Source organism: Drosophila sulfurigaster, chromosome 2L (assembly GCF_023558435.1).
Source record: "Drosophila sulfurigaster albostrigata strain 15112-1811.04 chromosome 2L, ASM2355843v2, whole genome shotgun sequence".
NCBI lineage: Eukaryota > Metazoa > Arthropoda > Insecta > Diptera > Drosophilidae > Drosophila > Drosophila sulfurigaster.
The window spans coordinates 24,921,885-24,936,087 of NC_084881.1; the positions used below are offsets into that span (position 1 = coordinate 24,921,885).

General features: G+C 36.8%; 1 protein-coding gene across 1 annotated transcript; it reads left to right on the plus strand.

Moving 5' to 3' along the window:
• Nucleotides 1-5,844: 5,844 nt before the first annotated feature.
• LOC133850924 (UDP-glucosyltransferase 2) lies at nt 5,845-9,550 on the plus strand. The gene is made up of 3 exons (XM_062287180.1): nt 5,845-6,019; nt 7,803-8,055; nt 8,124-9,550. Exons 2-3 carry the CDS (start codon nt 7,803-7,805, stop codon nt 9,458-9,460), a joined length of 1,590 nt encoding a protein of 529 aa, XP_062143164.1. The 5' UTR covers nt 5,845-6,019; the 3' UTR covers nt 9,461-9,550.
• The last annotated feature ends 4,653 nt before the right edge of the window (nt 9,551-14,203 follow it).

The following is a 14,203-nucleotide window of genomic DNA, read 5'->3' on the forward strand; positions in this document are numbered from 1 at the left end:
ATGTTTAGTGATAAAAATCTAGTGGCTATTTCTTTTTTTTTTTCTGCTGTTGTGGCAGCCTATTAAGTTACATAAGTCACACGGAGACGCGCATCGTGTGAATATCCTTTTGGCGTGCTAATGAACCCTTTGACACTAAGAAAGACAGCCTTACCCACTGCTGTCTGTCGCTGTCTCTGCCTCTGCCGCTGCTCACGACATGCATCACAGACACAAATGCCACTGACAGCACATGCCCCATAAATCAGTGGCCAAAAAGGCATTCGCGCTCAGCTCATTAATAAATTAAATGCAGCAAAATCTGAAATACACCTAGAAAGGGCAGTCGAAGAAGCTTCAACTCTCTCCCCTTAACTGTTTGTCTGTTTGTTGTCATTGGTGTCGGTTACACGCCCCCACACACTCATTTCGAAGGCTCAGCTGTGCAACCCTTAGAGGTTACGGGTGTGATAACGTGGCAGCAACGACTTTCCGACACGCACAATTTGAGCTGCAGTTCGTCACAAGGAGAGGCCCGAGCTGCCCCCAGAGGGCGACCACTTGAATAATATGCATATAGCATATCCAAATACCATATTCATATGTATATAGGTTAGGCCACACAGCTGTGTGCCTCTTGCCTCTTGCCGTTTGCCTGTGGCACACATAACATACTCAAACTCAAATTCAAAACTCGTATGCAGCATATAAAATAAACACATAAAACTGCACTTTTCCTAATTGCTTGCTCGAGGGAGACAACGTTGCCTCCTTTTACTTCGCCTGCTGCTGCTGCTGCTGTTGCTGCATGCAACACGCAGTATTCGATAACAAATCGGCGATAAAGCCACAAACATACCATATAGTATAATTTAAAGTCAGGGGAAAACTAAACAAGCGAATGCACACGTGCGATACGAATTGAAGTTGCCTGCAGAGTTGTCGAGCTCTGCCTAGCCGTGTGCTGTTATCTATGCCATGACATTGAAATATGTCCATAAATTTGTCTGTTTATAATGCAACAAATGCATATTCGATGAGAGCTGACAACCCTAGCAAGACTCTCTCATATCTCGAAAGGAAATGATAAGTACTTGCACTTACCTTCAAACTATTCCATTCGATATTGGGGTGCATCCTTTTACGCATCAACAGTTTTCCGTTGTTGTCTTGGGATGGGGGCGTTTTCTCCTGCGTGTTCGACAAGAATCACAATTTTAGGGCGTGTATTGCGTGTAATTTACGAGGAATTCGAATTAGAAATTTATGCGCAAATACCATGTAATTTGCTCATTAACAAATTGTTATAGGCTCAAGCAACTGCATAGAAGTCGAGGTCATTGTCATGCTTAATATGTAGCTTAATGTGTAGCAGCAGTATCTTATCTGCCACAATTTGTGGCAATCTATTCACATCCTTGCAGCACCACTTGAGTTTTTTTTTCTCATCCTGTTTTACAACTTTATTTGTGCGGTACGCGTCTCATGTGCCCCATTAGTACTCGTATTTTAAATTGCCTGCCGAGCATCATTTTATTTTTGACATATTAAATTAATATTGACACATTGACAGCCTGCCTGGCTGCTCGTCATATTTGCTGACACGGCTGCCAAAACAAACCCCCCGCTTCCCGCCCCGTTTGCAACTCTAATAACCCATTACAGAACTATCAACAGTCATGTTGCAAGTCTCGTTCAGCCTCTCTCTCTTATTCTGTCTAGCAGCGTCGACCACCCGCTGACTCAATGCTCAGTGCTCCGATCCGCCAATGCGGGCGTCGATCGACATTCCTGCTGCAGTAGTTAATGTTGGTCGACGACCAAATACCCTCTGATATAGGAATAGGAATACTGAAATTTTATGATTCCATTTTATTAGATGAATATAATAAATACAATAGCATAGCTAAATTTTTTCTATCTGTCATATTCACTCTTATTATATTACAAAGACATTGGCTTCTCTCGATCTGCAAACAAGAGTATTTTAATAGAGTACTGAAGATTTATTAAGTGTTCATATAAATTTATGCATTAAGTATATAATGTATTTAACTATAGATTATCCTAGAACTTTTTAATAGAGCTTTTATTTTATTTCTTTTTGTCTACTTTTACTATTAAATTCTTACGAATACGAATTACAAAGACATTGGCGTTTGTTAATCTGCAATAAAACAAGAGTATTTGAATAGATTACTGAAAATTTATTAAGTTTTCGTATACTGAACTTATCTATTAAGTTAAACACATTACTAGAGATTATCCTAGAACTTTTTGATAGAGATCTTATTTTTTCTTCTTTTTTCTGCTTTTACTATTAACTTCTTAGGAATACGAATTACAAAGACAATTTATTTTTCTTTTTTTCTGCGTTTACTAGTATATTCCTACGAATACCCTAAACTACATTTAGCGTACAAGACCTTTGTCAATTTCTACAGGGTATTTTTTGAAAAAATTCGCTTCTCAAATTCGTGCACTAATCATGCGCAACCGTTCGATTTTGGTGAAATTTTTAATTGCCGCTTGAAACGCCATGGAACAAATAGATTCCGTTGAATTCAGCAGTGTCATCATTTGGACTTGGGCTTGTGTTCTCTTAGGGTGGGTGCATGTGTGTGTATGCTTCTACGTGTATGTGTGTGTGTGTGTGTGCTAGTGCGTGGTGTTCTCCCCGCTTTATCTAAAACGCGTCTGGGAAAACGCGAGCTGCTTTAATTGATAGATAGAAGCGAACAAATACATATGTGTGGCTATACAAATGGCATACGGTTGACACACAGTATCTGAGACAAAGGTTTTCCCAGTTCTAATAGATCGCCCAACGCACAAACGTTTCGTTTTAGGTATCTGTATTTGATTTGCCCAAATTGGTCGATGGGCTTGAAGTGCAAAGTAAACATTAAATTGGCGCAAACTAACAAATTGTTTGCTTTTGTTTGGGTGGCCATCATTTGGCCATTAGATTTGGGTTGGGCTCAACGGGATGTCAAGCCAAATGATGATCACAGTGCGTGGGCACAAATCGAGCATCAATTGATGTCATCTGCATTTGGGCAATTTATAGTTTGCACCTCGTAAAAGATTGAACATTCTGTTCATGGATTGCTTTAAAATGTTTTCAATGATATTATTAATATTTGATGAGTGTGTCGACAATTTTGAGAGGAAGTTATTGACAAATTTACTGCGTAAAAATTGAACTAAATAGATGACATTAGAGTTATTGCATTGAATTTTATAATACTTCTTTGTAATTCACACAGCTAATTTGTTCTTAAAAGGAAGAAATTGTTAAAGGAAATTACTGACAATTTCAACTCTGAGACGATTGAAATTATGGTTTCGAAATGTTGCCAATAAATTTGTGACTTTTTTGAGCTTTGAAACGGAACTAAGTTTTGAAAAACAAGTGAAAAAGATTGAAATGTGGGTCAATAAAAGCATTGAAATTTCTTTTTAATCTAAACTAACTTGTGTTTTTCAAAGGAATAAATGGTCCAAGGAAGTTACTGACAAATTCCTTGAGCTGATAATAATTTGAAACACGAAATGGCATCACATTTCTCGAAGAGATTTTCTCAATCCAGTTTCACTTACTGATCAACTGCTGGCATAGATAACGTCTCCTTTTTTTCTTTGGAAACTTAATTTATTTGCTGATTAAATCTTTTAGAATTTGTTGCGAGCTGGACTTGATGCTCGCTCGCATCTGTAGGCTAATTTATCTTGGCTACAAAGTATCTTTATGCCACCGTTTGACGCGCTGCCTCTGCGTGCGGCAGTCATACTCGAACTCTCTTTCCCTCTCTGTCTTTGCGACTCGTTCGACACATTTCGCTACACGCAATTCAATTTCATTGCACCGTAGCCACATTTTGTGCCTTTGCTGCTTGTGAATGAACTCGCCGCATGCATCAAAAGTGCCGTTTCTTGGCCAGCCAAAGACGGAGCAACTCCGGTCGGGAGTGAGTGACTGACTTGCTTGGGCTGGGTTGGGCAGTTCATCATCGCCCACGCCCTGCCGCCACTCCGACTTCCCCCTGAGTTGCTGCTGATGTTTCCTTGTGGCTCGCTTCAGTGAAGCGTGCCAATTGTCATTGAAATGTTTCGGTTTCTTCAGTTTTGTGCTTTTTTCGGGTTTTGTCTGACATTTCCTTTACATTTTTATTAATTTGTGGCACATTTAATCATATTTTTCGGGCAGTCGTCGTCTGTGTTTGCTCGCAATTAAATTCACAAAATTTTGATTATGTCTAAGTCTTTTGTCTTGGTGTCATTAGCCTTATTTGATAAGCTCATAAGCTTTGAAGACTTTCTTTCTTATCAGCAAACTGCAGACGTAGTTAAAATTGCGCATTAAAACTGATAAAAAAAAGTATATGAAATTATTCGGATTCTATTAAAAGAATATATATATATATATAATTTAATTGACGTTCATTGCTAGCTCACGATTTTCTCAACGAACGTTAGATTTATTCAATTGTTTGAATCAAACGGATTTATTATCGATTTCTCGTGAAAAGGAAATGCTTGAGGGTTTTCTATTAGGAAATCCCAAGTTCGATAAATTTAAATGCGTCTCTATTATTCGGAGACTTTGACACTAATTGCCGTCTTACATAAAAGTATTGTTTTTAAATTTATTTATACACAAAGCCTTATTTGTTATTGATTTAATCCCTATTTCGTCATTTTGGTTACTTTTTTTTTAAATTTAGATTTGATTTATATACAGACCGGTTTTCTTATTTTAAATTCACAAAGATTTGGTAACTATAGAACATTTTATAAATGCTTAGCAAAATATAATATATAATAATGAATTTGGGCTATTTATTTCTTTAATATTATGTTGACAAAATTACAAATATAAACTAATATTATATTGAACAAAGAGTATATTCTAAGCCGATGCACGCGACTTAAACAAAGTATTCCAGAAATTCGCCAATTTGGCAAATAAATTGAGGAGCGGATCAAGTTGATTCGGGTTTGTTGATAGGTTCAATGACACGAGAACGACAACAAACTGGTTGGCAAAACAAAATGTTATTAATTATTTATGCATTTTTGTCAAAATGTTTGCTTTTACTTTTTAATGCAATTAACGGAACTGTGAATTGGTTGTTGAACTTGTTTATCGACAATAGAATCTAGATCTAATTGCCATCTATCACGTGCATCAGTCACATGTGAGACACGTATGAATCGAATCGAATTAATTCAAATCGTATTGATCAATTGAGATTTGTTCTACTGCAATTATTTTGGCAACATCTCTCCAATGATTTCTCGAGTGTGTGGCAATCAAGTGAACACACAAAACAAAAACACACACTTCTGAATCGCACATATAATTACGAATCCGACGAGCAGTCGATAGCCACAGCAATAATACAAAAAGATTGAAAGTGCTGAACTGCAAGATACCCTACAATAAAGATTAAAAGAAATTTAGACTACATATACAAAGGATATTATTAGAAGTGATGCAATAGCTGACCTTTTTTAAATGGTTGAGCTTATCTGGTTTTATAGGGTATCTTGGATAACAATCTATTATATTCGCGACAATTTTGCATTGTTTTTGCACGTCTCAATGCCAGGGCTGAATTGAAATTCTTGCCGGTTGACGAAAACACAAACAAAAGCAAATATATATGCTCACGTCTGTATGTAGTTAATCATTCTATTTGTATTTGCTTTTGACTTTGCGCCTAAATTGTCTTTGATTGCAGCTCGCTCAAATCGTTGCAGTCGCCGTCGCAGTCGCTGTTGACTTCGTTGCCGATGCAGCTGCCGGCGTCTCAGTCTCAATCTCAGTCGGTCTGTGATTAAGCAAGAAAGTTAAGGTGCTCGCGTTGTGTTTGGATCAGTCAGTGATAACTGAAACTCGTTGCACAGCGGACGTGTTTCGCAAAGTGAATAACTTGTGCATTTGTGCACAAAAGAAAAAAAATAACTCAATTAAATCTACATAATCAACACGCAACACAGTTCAAATCACCCGCAAAATCTGAAAGGAAGCAAAGTAAATACAACAAAATAAGGAAGTGTTGAAAATGGAATATTAATCGTGGCTGCAAATATATAGAAAATATATTGGATCAAATAAGTCAAGCAGACGTTAATAGAATTTTAAATCAACCAAGTAGAAGTACTCTTAAAACCCAATTTAATTGTTGAGAAACTTTAACCAAAATTGAATAGATTCTTAAAAATAATTGCTACAATAAATATAAAAAAAAATATAAATATAAAATGAACTGCACTTTACAATATATCAAAACTTATATTTATGTACTTGGCAAGAATAAATTCGCACATAAAAGTAAACAAATTCCCATAAATTTAAATGTGCCTTTGTTCACCTCAACCACTAAACATTTGTTAAAGTCCATCCACAAACAAATCATCACTAATTTGCCAATTAGACACAAAAATATTATATTACAGACAATTATGTTTATAGTTGCAGTCTGGTTAGAATCGTTAGACGAGAACCTTGGCACTTAGAACTCACTTTAGAGCAGGTGCATTGAAGCAACTCCATAAACAACTCAAACTAAAATGCAGCTATTTAATATAACAGTAAAACGAGAACACGAAATTTAATAGGAAAAGTGTACTGCAATCGAAATAAATATATATAATCGCACACATTTTACTTATGTACTATATGTGACATTCAATGCCGAAAAGCGTTCATTTAATTTGCACTTTTTTTTGTTAAATAGAACGACAGCTAAGTAAACAGTGAATTGTAAATTAAATAATTATACGTGTGTGACAATACGATGAAAAAAGTCAAAGTTGCAGCTTTAAAGAATTTGAAAATCGTGTAGACGACCCAAATGACATATATTACTTGCTGCGAGTTGTTGCAGAATCAAATTAGTTAAACAATTCTCCATATGTATTAATTAGGTGAAACACACGCCCAATTAAAGGCAAACCATATAAGTGGTTAAAAGAATGCAGTCCAATCTACTTTTTATGCGCAATTCATAAATGAAGTGAATAATTTATTAATTTATTAATGATGAAATTTTATTTACCTGTTGCATTTCAATCAAACATTCAGATCAAGAAATGCAGATCAAAGTATTAAAATCTATAATTTGTATGTTAGTCTTTAAATACCCTTTCAATTGTTATTTTCATCGATTGTTTATTATCAAATATTTATTAGCTATTTATTGTTGACATTCAATCGATTATTTCGGTGACAGATTAATGATATTTACATGCGAATTTATGTTGAGTGTGACCCAGACTGATTGATAACACATTTATAATATAAATATCGTCTTTGTTGGCAAAATAAATAATTGTGCTGATAACAATTGTAGAAACGAGACCAACGAATCTGCTTTTGTCACCTTGTTTGCATTGAGTTTTCTATAGACTCATCAATCGACTTGACTATAGACAACCTGACCTTTAAATGCTAGACAGATAAACAGATAACTATTTAACTAGTCGTCCTCATCGAGATCTATCCATCAATGCGTTAAGTGCTTCCTGATATTGTTTTACTGCCCACTGCAAAGCTGTAAACAAAATCAGTGTAACTCGTAAAGTTAATCCCAAGACATGCAATCCGTAAAAAGACGACGAATAATAAGGAAGTATATTCTATCGTGTTGATAATTCTACGTCTGCTTAAAGATCAAACAGCTTTAATTCCATTTGGCAATTTAACTCGTTTATGCAAATAAAGATAACGATATTAAAGCTATTGCGAATCTGACTAAACTGTATGATAATCTGACAAAGTAATGTTGACTGACATATTAAAATGCTAATTGTAGATGCAGCTGCAGTTAAGATCTTTAATAGGGATCAGTTTGCTGGCGATGTGTGGACTCAGCTGCAATGCGGCTCGCATACTGTTTATGGGTCCATTTCCAGCTCCAAGTCACTGGATGTGGCTGGAGCACTTTCAGCGCGATCTGCTGAAGCGTGGACATCATGTGACCAGTGTCAACAATCATCCTACTAAAACGCCACACGAGAATCTAACTGAAATCATAATTAGTCCGTCATTTGATATTCCCAAGCACTGTGAGTAAATGCTTTAAACGAAATCATTTTCGTTCTTTAAACTAATCTATCGCTGGGTGCTCCTTTAGTTCCCAAGAAGAACATCTTCAACATGCAGTTTGCCAGTGACTTTCAGAATTTGCAAATGTGGTGGCAAATTGGGCTGATGACGACAGAACATGCGCTGCAGGATGCGCAGCTGAAACATCTCATCGACAGCAAGGACGAGCACTTTGATCTGGTTATTTTGGAGCAGTTCTTCCATGAAGCGTTCCTCATGTTTGGCAAGAAATTTGCGTGTCCTGTGGCGACCATTGGCACCATGGGCTATGCGGATAACATGGATCATGCCATGGGCTTGGTGACACCTTGGTCATTCATACCCCACTTGTTGCTGTCACACACGGATCAGATGACCTTCTCGCAGCGTGTTTACAACACATATCTATCGCTATATGATGCCATCATGAGGCGTTGGTATTATCTGCCCAAAATGCAGCAGCTGGCCGAGAAATATTTTGGAAAAGTCATCAACGGAGCTTTGCCCCATGTGCATGACTTGGAGCGCAACATTTCGCTGATGCTGATCAACAGCCATCGCAGCGTGGACTTGCCGCGTCCCAGCATGCCAGGTCTTATCAATGTGGGCGGAGCGCATATTCAGCCAGCGAAAAAGTTGCCAACGGATATGCAAAACTTTCTGGATAATGCCACACATGGTGTGGTTTACTTCAGCTTGGGTTCGTACATGAAAAGCACGGATATGCCGCCCGAGAAGACGGCCCAGATACTGCAGGCTTTTGCCAAGCTTAAGCAGAAGGTGTTGTGGAAATATGAAAATGCTTCGATTGGTCAATTGCCTTCGAATGTAATGATAAGCAAGTGGATGCCACAGAATGACATCCTGGCACATCCGAATGTAAAACTCTTCATTACGCACGGCGGCATCTTTGGCACGCAGGAAGGCATCTACTGGGGTGTGCCAATGTTGTGCATTCCGCTGTATGGCGATCAGCATAGGAATACCATTAAGTCAGTGCGTGAGGGTTACGCTCGTTCCTTGGTCTTCTCTAAGTTTACAGTGGACGAAATGGTGGAGAACATCGAGACTCTCATTTATGAGCCGCAATACAAACGCAGCGCGCTGGAGGTTTCTCAGCGTTTCCGTGACAATGCGATACATCCGTTGGATGAGGCCAGTTTCTGGATCGAATATATCATCAGACATCGCGGAGCGAGACACCTGAAATCACAGGGAGCCTTTATGCCACTTTATCAGTATTTGCTACTCGACGTCTTGGGCTGCGCATTGTTGGCTCTGCTTTTGACGGTTTATCTGCCCTGGCGCATGTTGCGGAGGGTTCATAAAATGTGGACATCAAATGCTGCCACTGCCCAGGCCCAAAGAGCCAAGAAGCAATTGTAAATAGTCTTCCAAATTATAATGTTGACTTAGTTATTAGTTTGTTGTATTTGCAACAAATATAAGGTGATATAATTTTAGAAAAGCAAGAAATGCGTTTTTATGTGGGATGGTAATATTTGTAAGATGTTGTTCTAAATTTAAATCTAGTAAATTTTACATTTAAAATGTTATTTTAAGGTTCAAGGTGCTTCTATATGCATATTTTTATCTCCATGCTTTATTTTATAACTTACATTCTTAGACAATTTAGATCAAATTTAGCACAGCTGCCGTCTAACACAATATTCATTGCCTACTTTTGGGCTGCATCAAAAACTGTTTGATAATGCAATGGAAAATAAATAAGAATGTGTTGCATATTTTCGGGTGACTTAATTTAATACATTTATGCCTTAGCCCATCAATGAAATTTCACTTAACGAACACGTTATATAGAATTTTAGAGTTCACATAAGTATTAAATAATGTTTTAATTCACATTCACTGCATTTCTTTTTATTCCTAGTTATAAACTAAAAAACTTGCTTGCCAATAACGATGAACTTATAACATTAGAATTGTAGAATAGTTCCTCTGTCGATAGAGTGTCTTCTCTATTTTAAAGCATTTGTAGGTACCTCAACACGTGAAGGCGGCTGCCATTTGGCTGTTGTTGCCCAGTTTTATCTAGTATATATTTATTTTCCATGAATAATTTATGTCCCAATTAATTAAATCGAAATAGGCAAATAGAAAATCTTGAAAAGTGAAAAAATACAAATAAATATTAAAATCACATGGCATATTTTGTGCTGAGTGTTTTGCCTGTTGGCTGTTGGCTGGCAACAATCACGAACTGGCAGACACAATTCAAAGATCATAAAACGCCCACACAATGCACGTTCTTTTGTTGGCCAAAGTCTGTGTAGCGAATTGTCGCTTAGCATATTGAAAATCTATAGACACTACGTATGCTGTCTATCAATGGCAGAACAAAAGTGGCCGACAATCGAGAGGCGTGTTAGCCAACTGGCTAAAGGGCTGATTGTCGAGGCAGATATTTTAAAACTACTGTTGAAAATTGGGAATAGAAAGTCACGGTGAGCCTAATATTATTGAAGTTGTCCTCAATACCGCATCAAATTTGGTTTGGTTTTCACTTGAAGTTACTTCAAAATTTGCTCTGAATTGTGTCCTTGAAAGTGCATGAAGTGGAAAGTTGTTTTGGGGTTAATTGTCATATTGTCTTTAAAGATCTTGCAAGCTCACTCTCTGACCGTTGTGTATCAGTCTTTTGGTTGGTACGAGACTTTCTCTGCTTCATCCGATCTCCGTTCGACAATCTATCAATCATTTCAATAGCTATTTGTATTCAGATTATTCGCCATGCTCTCAGACATATTATAATTTATTGTTTAGACATAGTACTGATCTGGTCATGTGATATAACTGATTCTACAAGTTTCGCTTCCGTCTGCCAACATCATCTCTTCTTTTTCTCTAGATGTCTTGAGCTGCTGCTCTTCCATTTATTCCTCATTTGGACCATTCACAAAATTCGCATTGTCGCCTGGTTTATGTCACATGCATCGCATACTTTCACTGTGCGGTCACCTTGTGAAGGTTCAAGTGCGTCTCCATTGTTAATAACCAACGCTGTTGCTGCTGCTGCTGCTGCTGCGGTGGCTGTGGTTGCTGTTGTTGTTGTTGCTGTTGGCTGCTGTTACGATCAGTCAGTCAGTCATATGTCTGATGCCCTGTACCCGTCCGTACCGGTTGAGCCAAGTGGTGAAGAAAAAAAAAAGAGACTGTACGCATATTTGGCGCATCTTTTGTTATTGTTATTGTTTTAATTTGATGCCTCTTATGTTGTTCGATAATAAATTGAAATTTTAATGATACATATATTAATTGACCTCTATGATGTCTCTTGGCTGCCGCCGCCAATGCAAATAGATGTAAAGTGGGGGCCCTACATACAACAAAACGAACAACACTTGACTGACTTTTCGGAGGCAACTTTGTATGTGTTTTTTTTTTTGTCTTCTTCTTTTTGTTATTTGCATTTTTTTGAATTTTTGTATTAGGGTAACGGTACTTAATCACCTGTTATTTTATAAGGTAAATGTCGTGCATTTTTGCGTTAAATATCATTAAAATAAGATTTGAATTTCTTTACGTAATTAAGAAACCGAAACCGGACCTATACCTAAGCACACGTATCAGTGCGATCGAGTACTACGAACTTGGGGCCCCCTTTAGAGAAGACAGACACCACTCATCGAGAGTTCCGAGTGTGAGATGAGTGATGGAATTAGTGCCTGGCACGCGAAATCGAAATAGAATACTTTATGGGCCACTTCACAGTTACGAAGAATTGGACACAAAATCAAAAATCCAAAAAAAAAAACATATCAAATAAACGAAAAATAAAAAAGAACCGCCATCAAGTTCAAATTATATAATCAGAGGCGCCATGCCAACTATAAGTGGAAACCGGCTTTATGATTCTAGCCAAAAATTTACATAAAACTATGACGAAGCTGTTGTTAGCCGCGGCTGATGCCAATGTGGATATGACAAACTATTTAAGCACTCACCGTAAAAGCGAATGCAATAAAAGATGTTTGAAGGATTTTTTGGAGTGCGAAAGATCAGACAAATTGACATCTGTAAAAGCTGACGCGACGTTGCTGCTACTGACCGAGAGGTGAGAGACGCCTTCACACATCCGTATTGAAAATTAGCAAGTACGCCAAAAATATTAATTTATGGCATTTCGTATTGCAGTCGAATTATTTGCGTCGATGAATTTGAAATTAAAACAAGTCACATGAGTCCAATAAAATCGAAAATCGAAAAGACTACAACAAGAAACAACAAAATACCGCAAAGCCAATAACAAAAAACAAATGACAAACCAAACCAACAACTTTTGTGTATTTCTTCTTAAGACTGTCGCTTTTTTTCTACTACCAAATCTGTGCTTGGGTTCCTGCTGCCGCTAATGTCGCGAGTTTGGCAGTTGCGGCTTCATGCCAAAAACAGAGAAAAAAGACCGTCAAAAGTCAAATGAAGACGCGATGAGCGTCGAGAGCACGTGATGCGATGCCACAGCTCATGGTTGATATTTATTTCAGTCTTTTTTTTCCTACTCATTTTGTTAAATATTTCGTGTTTTTTTTTTTAATATTTTAATAAATGTTTATGCATTTTGTTGTTGGTACGTGGTTGTAACTATGTACGTCTTTGTAATTAAGCGAGTGGCAGAAATGCTCATTTAAATGTAATTTGAAATCTTTTTTTTTCCTCGCTATTTTTTTTTTTTTTGTAGTTTGTTTTGTTTTTGGTCAGCTGAGGTGACAAATTAAAGCCCCGGCAAGGTCATGTGAGGGGCGTCCATTAGCCATGAAGCTAAAGCCAAGCCGAGTCGAGCCGAGCCAAGTCAAGAGGCAGGCGCCTGACTCTTCGACTCTTCATTGTACAACTTGTGGCATTTTGTGTGTCGTTTTAAACAGTTTGTTTATTTGCCTGCGCTTCGATTGGAAAGTTAAGGCTTTTGTGTTGTGCATTTGTTGTTGCAGATTTCTGATTTCGACTGCGGTTGTGTGTTTGCGTTTGTGTGTGGATTGTGGACTACCGATTTCCACTATTGCAAATGATGCAAAACATAATGTGAACATAATGCGTTGCCATTATGCAAATCAAACAACGCATCGTAAATACGTTGACCTGCATTAACACAAAATACTTAATTTTTGTTATCAAAATCTATGCGATTGTATATCAATAATAACTTTATTGGGCTTGCAGAAATATGACCAAAATAGCATTCAGTTCATATTAGGCTATATATGAAATGTAATAACACATATATATTCGTGATTATTATATATATACGATTATTACTATCAATAGAGGTGACCTCAATCCGAGTTTTGACATATATTTATCCTGACGATAAAATTATTATTATTATTACTTTGTTGAAATAACGAATACATCATTCAGATGAGCCAGAGCCATTAATGTCTTCAGATTTAAAGCCAAAACACTTTTGAATACTCTACTGTATTAAAATCAATTTTATGGAGAACTGATAAATGATCTATTTTATCTCTAATACAATACAATAATTGGTTGGTTGCTTTCATAGAGCTGAAATAATATGTTTCTAAATTGCTCTGTCAATTTAAGTAATTTTCATCATACTAAGCAGATTCACACCCTCGCATTTAAAGATATTAATGAAATAATAATTGACTTGAAAGGTGTGCAATGTTGCACCTCTTTTCGTTGAAGAAACATTTTAATGAGATTTCAACAGCGCACATAAAATTCTTTTATTTAATCAACGTTTTAAATGGTACTTTTCGTCGGTTAAACAATTATTCATTTTCTGCTTAAATTTCCTTATTTAAAATCAAACTATGTCAATGCTATTTTTGCAACTTTTTTATTATGCATAACATTTATTTTGTTTTCTATATTTATAAGACATTCTCTGTGCTTATCTTAGCTTATTTAAATATGCAATTTGAATTAATTGAGTAGCTTCCAACTTGATTTCTAAGTGCGAATACAGACTTGTTTGTTGATTCAATTAGATGAGCTGATTCTTTATGATAATTTTGATGGCAAAAGTAAACGCAGCAGGTGTGAAGGGCTTCCAGATTTGATGCTGTAATCGATGAGGTGAAGTCCGGTGTCTGTAACGCACATTTTGTAAACCACAAAAACACGTCAACACAACTCTAAATGATT